At 44.6% G+C, this 9,582-nt stretch overlaps 1 protein-coding gene across 1 annotated transcript in view; it reads right to left on the bottom strand.

Moving 5' to 3' along the window:
- The window catches only part of STARD7 (StAR related lipid transfer domain containing 7), a 38,479-nt gene extending 32,765 nt beyond the window's left edge, over window positions 1-5,714 (bottom strand). The window contains exon 1 of the mRNA XM_074940237.1: window positions 5,288-5,714. Coding sequence (XP_074796338.1) covers window positions 5,288-5,691 — 404 coding nt within the window. The 5' untranslated portion in view covers window positions 5,692-5,714. The remainder of the gene's footprint in view (window positions 1-5,287) is intronic.
- Between the last annotated feature and the right edge of the window lie 3,868 nt (window positions 5,715-9,582).

Raw genomic sequence — 9,582 nt, forward strand, 5'->3', positions numbered from 1 at the left:
TACCCTGAAACTGTAACAATTATTACCCTCATCTTAAAGGTGGGGAAACAGGCACTAAAGCCTAGTTTTCCAAAACTGACTAGTGATTTGGAATACTTCATTTTTTGGGGTGCCAAACCTGAGACATCTTGAAAGGGGGCTGACTTTTTAAGAGCGGCGACTCGGCACTTGCACAAGGTAACACAGCAAGTAAAGTGATGGAACCAAGAATAAGATGGAGGAGTGTTTAATACCAGTATTCACCACCTATAGTCAGTGGTGGATTAGCCATGGAGCCAACAGGGCCCGTGCCCAGGGGCCTCAGCATATCCCACCCCCCCCGCCCCCGGCCGCAAAATGGACAAGGCCCCAAGCGGAGCATCGGGGAGGGGGAAGGGGGGAGGAGGAGGGAAGGGATCTGCAGGAGGGAAGGAGTCCATACTTGCTCTGGCCCAGGGCCCCACAAACCCCTAATCTACCTCTGCCTATAGAATTTGTGGTAATTTTGGATTGCTTGCTCATTATTTAAAAATGTAAGTTTATATATCGCTTAGTGCTGTACAGTACATTAAAAAACACCTATGTTCTTTACATTTCTTCCTAACGTGATCATCACTGCATGCTGAGACTCTTAAATTGCCCCTTTTCAGAAGTTGCCACAGGAGAACGCGGTCTTAAAACGCAACTACAAATTCTTGTCCAAGATCTGTATTTAGATTTGATACTATAATGTCAGACACCAATTTGAATGTTTTAGATCAGTTATTAATGAATACATCTTTATTTTTATTTAAACTGCTCTCAGCACAGAACTAGAAGACGGCTGCTGGGAGCCAAATAAAAAATGTTTTCTTTTTTAATTTAAATCCGATTTTAATTTAAATCCAATATATTTTTCTTTTCTTTTTTTTTTTTTTTTTTTTTTATAATAAACCACTTTCAAATCAAATTTGATGATATGAAAACCTATATTAAGGCCTTAATTTATTATAATCATTTAAATAAAAATATCCAAATGGCACATGTTTGCTGCTGAAGTTTTAAAAAAAAGTCAAACTACTGAGCTGGTGCAAGTCACTGGCTAAGCACTTGGAACCAGAGTTTGAAGTGCTAACCCAGCTTGACAGCAGTAGCCGCTTCTGCACATGTAGAGGGAATGTTTTCTTCATTTCAGTTTATTCAATTAGTTCAGTTCAATTACTAGTTGGAATCAGTTTCTCAACTCTGAACAGAGTTGAAAAAGCAAGAAAGTTCGTTTTCCTTTTCCAGTGCATGAACAATGAGACATGAGGATGAGCTCTACAAATTCTGAAATTTTGAAAGACACGTGGTGACCAGAAAAAATTCCTTCATTTTATTTACTACAGATAATATTCCTTGGTTTAATAAACCAGTTAGTGAAGACTATATTACGTTGCAAAACAACGTTTTAATCGTTACACCAACCAGTGAGAATCAATCTTTCTTTAGGAAAATAATTAAGATGTACAAATGCAAAACAAGATTAAAATGATTTAAATCAAGGTTTTCTTCTTGCTGAACCGCAATTTTAATCACATTTGATTTAAATCAATGCGCCCTGATTCCTGGGTTCCATTCCTGATTTTGTCAGACTGAGGTCAAACAGGAAGGCTATCTGTAAAATGGGAATGACACAGTCATACCACTGTCAAGTGCTTTGAAGTCTAAGATGAAAAAATCCCAGCTGTGTGCGCGCTGGTGGTTGAACAGCATTTCAGAAGTAGAAATCATACAGTTAAATAAACTAGTTTTTTAATCTGCCTTTTAAAGCTCTTACAATTCCCAGTTAAAATTAAGTGAAACAAACACTGAACAAGGAAATCTGTATGCAGCTGATTTTATTGAAGAATTACTTCCCCCACAAGAAAGGGCAAAGCCATTAGTAATTTTTACTGTATTAGAAACTGGCTTTAAAGGTGACCTGCAAAGGAACTCCAGAAATGGGTTTTTGCCCTGCCCAAGACTCCTTTGTTTTTGCACTTCTTTTATGATGTGAAAAAAAAAATCCATTTCTTTCTACAGTTCAAAATTCAGGTCTTGTCTACCTCATCTACAACAATTAGTAAAACTATGACATCACAGACCTCAAGCAACTGAACCACGACTAAGAGGAATTCAGGGGTTTTTTTGTTTTGTTTTTTTAAAAACAAAAGCAAATAGCTTTGAACAACATTTTCAACTCACTCTGTAGAGTTAAAAAGGAGATACAACTCCAAATTAAGGTTTTTTCCCCCAAACACTCCCCGTTTTAGTTCCAGGAAGCCTCTTGGGTCAATGGCAATCCATGATAAACCAATTCATTTAGGGAAATAAAAAACTCAAGGTTTAAGCAATCTACTTTACAAAGGGGGCCATGGTAAAAGGGAGGCTTGACTTAACCAGACATTAAGCATTATTACCAAATTAAAAACTTGATGTACTGAATAATACAGTATCAAACTTGTGGAATCAAACTTCTCATGATCCCCTGGATTAAAAAAAACCAAAACGAACAAAAAAACCTATAGGCCAAAACCAGCATATAACATTTATTTTTATTAAATAAAATAATTTTAAATGTTTTGATAAGAGAAATTTATGTACCCAAAACATGTTTCATGTCAACAAATAAATCATTCATTAAAACAGAGTGATAAACTATAATCAATGAATTAAACTGATTATTTTAGGTCAGCCCAGGAAAAATTTCAAATATGCCTAAGTGAATCACTGGAGTCCAAGTCTCTTGAAAATGAAAGTCTCCTAAGTTACTTAGGCTGACCTACTGTGCCACATTTATATAGCTTGACCTCAAAAGTTAGAATCAGGGGGAAAAACATCTGTCTTTATAGAGAAAAGCAGCCTTTAACTCAAAGTTTTGATAGAGGTTCATGGACTCAGCATATTTATTTTGTATTTAAATGTTGAGAGTATAGTAAATGTGGGCCTTATCTGAATTTAATACAAAATATGTTATTTTCAACAGATTTTTAAAAATAAAAATTTAAACAAAATAAAAAAATTAAACCGATTTTTTTATTTAAAAAATAATCAATTTTTATCCACTCTGGTAGGAAATTTTGGTACTAGAAAAAGTTAATCAAGTCAGTTCTATAGAGAAGGAAAAAAGACTACTACTTAGAAATATGGTTGAACTTTTTGGAGTTTACTGGAACAGTTTATCTCCTGCTACCAAACCTGATAGTATTTTAAAACAAACAACCATGTTTTGAAAACTAAGGAAGGGAAAAGCCCCTTCAACAATCAAAATTAAACTAAGTATTAAAATAAGGAAAATAGATATGAAGTAAAAGTAGAAAAGCTCTATCTCACAGAGTTTTAATGGGCCAACTAACAGGTTATGCATCTAAATGTAAAAAAACCAATGTGATATTAGCAACTGACAAGACAGAAGAGGAAGACAGAGTAGAAAAGTATCAACTATAATATGTGATCAATACCACAAAGCTGAAGAGAATGACTGGTAGCTGGTCTCACCAATACAGCTTTAAGGACTTCCATAAGCTAGTTTTATATATACATATACACACACACAAATATATAAAAAATTTTTATCTCTGTTTAAGTTGTAAGACAAGTTTCATGAGCTTTCTGATACAAAAGAATGGATCTCAGTTAATAAATATGAAAATGGGTCTGTTAGAAGATTCACGACCTCAGCCCTTCAATTAATTTTAAAAGACCAAATCCCATAAACATTTAAGCATGTTAATAACTACTGTACGGTCCCATGGGTAGCCTTGATACTATGCCTGATCCAACACCCATGTAAGTCAATGGAAAAATTCCTATTACTTCACCAGGCATTGGATCAGGCACCACCTGCCTACCTGTTTACAACACTGGGTCCTAAGAGAATTCATGATACACACTTGAGCCCCTCAAAAGAAATAGGAAAAAGACCACATTTTCAGTATTTCAAATATATAGAAGGCCATGAAGGGTTTTGTTTAACCTTTAACAGACAAAGTACCAAGGATGGGTGCAAATGCAAGGGTTATTTCATTTCTAAGAGTTTCTGTGATTTAATAGATTGCATAACGTAATGTGTTTAACCTCTAAGAAAAGATGCAAACAAGTTTAAACATTTGGATAAGACAGCACTGAGACAGGAATGGCCTTGAATCTCTGTACCTCCCTCAAATCCTTCATTGTACAGGCAGTTTCAAGCAAAAGTATCTTATCACATATCACCCCTCAACCATGTTTCTGAGGCCCAAACACTCACAAAACCATTAATCAGATATTTAAAATATGAACTGCCCCTGCTCTTATTATTAAAGAATGGATATATTTCAGATCAGAAGCTACAGATGGAAAGGATCTAGCCAGTCCATCTCATCCATCCATCCCTGAATTCTGACCTTCATTTTCTAGTGCATTAAGGCAGTGGCTCTCAACCTTTCCAGACAACGGTCCCCCTTTCAGGAGTCTGATTGGTCTTGCATGCCCCCGAGTTACACCTCACTTAAAACCCATTTGCTTACAAAATCAGATATAAAAATACAACAACAAAAAAAAGAGTCACAGCACTATTACTGATGGTTTACTTTTTTTCTCATTTTTTATCATATAACTATAAATCAACTGGAATAGAAACATTGTACTTACCTTTCCCTGTACAGTATACAGAACAGTATAAACAAGTCATTGTATAAAGAAAAGGAGGACTTGTGGCACCTGAGAGACTAACTAATGCTCAAATAAATGGGTTAAAAGAAAAGGAGGACTTGTGGCACCTTAGAGACTAACCAATTTATTTGAGCATAAGCTTTCGTGAGCGACAGCTCACTTCATCGGATGCACTCACAAAAGCTTATGCTCAAATAAATTGGTTAGTCTCTAAGGTGCCACAAGTCCTCCTTTTCTTTTTGCGAATACAGACTAACACGGCGGCCCCTCTGAAACAAGTTATTATACGAAGCTTTAGCTGGTGCGGACTTCGCCAGCACTTTCAATGTCGCCTGTTGTAAACCTAGGCAAATCTCTAGATGGGCCCCCCCGGGGGAAGGCCAGTGCACGGAGGGGAGTGGGGGGAGCCCTGCACTAAGTAGGGTGAGCAGACAGCAAGTGTGGAAAAATCAGGACGGGGGGGGGGGAATAGGAGCCGATATAAGAAAAGACGACCCCCAAATGGGGACTGTCCCCATAGCATCCGGGCGCCTGCTCCCCCGAAGGCAGTTTCTGCGGACGCTCGTTTTAAGGAACGTGCGCTCCCAGGCGCCTCTTCCCGACCACTGGCAGCCCCAGGACCAGCCGGCGCCCGGGGGCCCCGGGAGAGACCCACCTTCGCAACTCCTCCTCTTGGATCCGCTCCTCTTCCCACAGGAAGACGCCGGCCAGGGCCGCCATCAGCTTGCAGGCGCCGGCGTGGCGGGCCTGGAAGCGGCGCCACAGGCAGCGGAAGAGGCTCCAGCGCGCCCGCTCCGAGTAGATGTCGCCGTAGAGCTGCCCGGTCTGCTGGGCCCGCCGCACCCGCTGGCCGGTCACGTAGCTGCACTGGCTGGCCAGGAGGGACAGGAGGCTCCGCGGGCCGGGGCATGTCTCGGGCTCCCTCCGGAGCCAGCCCAGCAGCCACTGGTAGCGGCTCCGCAGGGCCTGCGCGGGCCCCGGCCGGGCGCCCCAGTGGGCCGAGCGGGCGCAGTACGAATAGATGCTGGCGGGCGGCCTCCGCTGCAGCGGGTGGAACATCCCGGCCCGGCCGCGCGGCCTAGCGCGAGAGAGCAGAGCCCGTTACCCGCCCGGCTGCGCGCGGGCCAAGCCCCGCCCTCGCCCGCCTCAGGCCCTGCCGCCTACCGGGAGGTCAACCGCTACCGCGCGCGCCGCCTACCCCCTGCCTCGCGGGTCTGCCCGCCGCGCCCATTGGCCTCCCGCCGGCCGGCCCCCGGCCGCCCATTGGTGCGCGGCGCCGTCCGTCTGTGGCGCACGCGGCGGCCCCTCGCTGAGCGGGCCCGCGGGCGCCGCCCCGCCTTGTGAGCCAGCGCGGGCGCCTTGGAGACGCGAGGGGTCCTGCGTGGCAGCGCGCGGGGGTGGCCAGGGAGCTGCCTGCGCCCGGGAATCCAGAAAGAGACGCTCCCCCCGGGCCCTGCCGAGCTGGCATCCCTTTGCGCGCTGGCCACCCTCCAGTTAGGCCTGAATAGAGACTGGGAGTGGGGGGATGGGTCATGACGTAAACTAATTTCCCCCACACTGTTACATAGAATCATAGAATATCAGGGCTGGAAGGGACCTCAGGAGGTATCTAGTCCAACCCCCTGCTCGAAGCAGGACCGATCCCCAACTAAATCATCCCAGCCAGGGCTTTGTCAAGCCTGGCCTTAAACACTTCTAAGGAAGGAGATTCCACCACCTCCCTAGGTAACGCATTCCAGTGTTTCACCACCCTCTTAGTGAAAAAGTTTTTCCTAATATCCAACCTAAACCTCCCCCACTGCAACTTGAGACCATTATTCCTTGTCCTGTCCTCTTCTACCACTGAGAATAGTCTAGAACCAGCCTCTTTGGAACCACCTCTCAGGTAGTTGAAAGCAGCTATCAAATCCCCCCTCACTCTTCTCTTCTGCAGACTAAACAGTCCCAGTTCCCTCAGCCTCTCCTCATAAGTCATGTGTTCCGGTCCCCTAATCATTTTTGTTGCCCTCCGCTGGACGTTTTCCAGTTTTTCCACATCCTTCTTGTAGTGTGGGGCCCAAAACTGGACACAGTACTCCAGATGAGGCCTCACCAATGTCGAATAGAGGGGAACGATCACGTCCCTCGATCTGCTCGCTATGCCCCTACTTATACATCCCAAAATGCCATTGGCCTTCTTGGCAACAAGGGCACACTGCTGACTCATATCCAGCTTCTCGTCCACTGTCACCCCTAGGTCCTTTTCCGCAGAACTGCTGCCTAGCCATTCGGTCTCTAGTCTGTAGCTGTGCATTGGGTTCTTCCGTCCTAAGTGCAGGACCCTGCACTTATCCTTATTGAACCTCATCAGGTTTCTTTTGGCCCAATCCTCCAATTTGTCCAGGTCCCTCTGTATCCTATCTCTGCCCTCCAACGTATCTACCACTCCTCCCAGTTTAGTATCATCCGCAAATTTGCTAAGAGTGCAATCCACACCATCCTCCAGATCATTTATGAAAATATTGAACAAAACCGCTCACCTTCTTGTCGTCTGCTTGAAATGGGCCCCCCCTCCCACCACCACAAAAGTGATTTTTCCTCCCTTGGTATTCTACTGTTAATTGAACCGTCTCGTTAGCACTGAGCCGCTGACCCCCACCCCTCCCTGCTTAGTAAGGCAACTCCCATCTTTTCATGTACTGTGTGTATATATATACACACATACACACACCAGCAACTGTATTTTCCGCTCCATGCACCTGATGAAGTGGGTTTTAGCCCACGAAAGCTCATGCCCAAATACATTTGTTAGTTTCTAAGGTGTCACAAGGATGCCTCGTTGTTTCCGCCTGCCTGGCTTTCTTCAGCAGGGACAGCCAGACTGCATTCCTAGCAAGTCATAACCAGGATTGGGGAGGACATCTCGAGGGTCAGGATCCCCGTCTGGGCCTGGCACCCACAGATGCAGGTAGAAGAAGAGCTAGAGGCAGAGATGGCAATACACCCTTTTTCTCTCATTGTAGATTTTTCCTGCTGTGGTACCTAGAGAAGTGCTAGAAAAGTCCCACTTCTGCCTTTCTCTGTAGGCAAACTCAACAAACCGATTCCCTTTGTCTCCTAGCTGTCTTAGTCACTGCAGCCATGTGCCTATAGTTTTGGTGCACACTATTAGATAGCTGTCTTATGCCACCCCAGAAGTGGCTGCATAGCAATGGCAAGTGGAGTGATCTATTCACAAAGACAGGGTGTATGTCAGCACTGAAAGGTGCAATATGAAAATTAAGCCATTATGAAATGGGACAACTAATTGGAGTCCAAAATCCCACCCTTCAAACCATCTCAGAGTTTTATTATCTCTTGAGTAAAAGTAAATGGAGGGTGAACTCCTCCTTCCCTTCCATTTAAAAAAAATATATATTGGCATTGGAAAAAGGTTCAGAAAAGGGCAACAAAAATTATTAGGGGTATGGAACGGCTTCCATATGAGGAGTGATTAATAAGACTGGGACTTTTCAGCTTGGAAAAGAGAAGACTAAGGGTGGATATGATAGAGGTCTATAAAATCATGACTGGTGTGGAGAAAGTAAATAAGGAAGTGTTATTTACTCATAACACAAGGACTAGGGGGCACCAATGAAATTAATAGGTAGCAGGTTTAAAACAAAAGGAAGTATTTTTTTCACACAATGCACAGTCAACCTGTGGAACTCCTTGCCAGAAGATGTTATGAAGGCCAAGACTATAACAAGGTTCAAAAAAGAACTAGATAAATTCATGGAGGACAGGTCCATCAATGGCTATTAGCCAGGATGGGCTGGGATGGTGTCCCTACCCCCTGTTTGCCAGAAGCTGGGAACTGGCGACAGGGGATGGATCACTTGATGATTCCCTATTCTGTTCATTCCCTCTGGGGCACCTGGTATTGGCCATGGTCAGAAGACAGGATGCCAGATGGATCTTTGGTCTGACCCAGTATGGCCGTTCTTACGTAGTTTCCTGCTCTTCAGCGAAGGCCAAGCATTTAGGTAGCAGGTTAGTGGAGAGGACCCTGAAAGATGCCATCCACTGCCAGTATGTGGAAAACCTAAAACAGAAGGCAGACCAGGGCAAGGCATTAGAGATGACGTGCAAGTGGGATGCCAGCAACCACTTCCTCCCCGGGGGCAGCTTCATCCGATTTGCCGACTGGAGGTTCATCCACAAGGCCTGGCTCAACTGTGTTCCGCTGAACGGCGCCGTCCACCATAAGAATTGGGACAAGCGATGTAGGAAGTGCGGCTAAGCCAGTGACATTATCCCACGTCCTATGTAGCTGCAAGCCCCATTCCAGAGCCTGGCAGCTGCGACACAATGCCATCCAAGATCACCTGGTCATCGCACCACCCATAGGGAAGGTTGCTGTGAACTCCACCATCTCCGGAACCGACAGCCAACTATGACCGGACATCATCATCACCAACGAGGACCGGAAGATCATCATGGTGGACATCAGTGTCTTTTGAGAACAGGACTCTGGCCTTCCGTGATGCCCAAGTTCATAAGGTGGAGAAATACGCCCCTCTGGCCGAAACCTTGAGAGCTAGAGGTTACCAGGTGCAGACACTTTGGGCGCATTGGATCCCAGTAAGGAGCGAGTGTTGAGAGAATGTGGAATTAATCAACGCTACGCTCAGCTGATGTGGCAACTCATAGTGTCGGACGCCATCAGATGTTCGACGGACATCTACATAGAACACATCATCAGACACCGGCAATATCAGGAGGGATGAGCTAGAGTGCCGATGAGAAGCACAGTGGGAAAAGTAACTCAAATACTTTCCTCATGGATTGTGTTTTCTAAATGGACAACCTACCCTAATTCTCAACTACTGAGGGACAATCTCCACTCCTTCATAGATTTTGCTTTCCACAACCAAATCGCTGTACAACTTTTCATGAGTGACGTACCTGAATACTTGGATGCTAATGCCT

The sequence above is a fragment of the Natator depressus genome, chromosome 26 (assembly GCF_965152275.1).
Source record: "Natator depressus isolate rNatDep1 chromosome 26, rNatDep2.hap1, whole genome shotgun sequence".
In the NCBI taxonomy this organism is placed as follows: Eukaryota; Metazoa; Chordata; order Testudines; family Cheloniidae; genus Natator; species Natator depressus.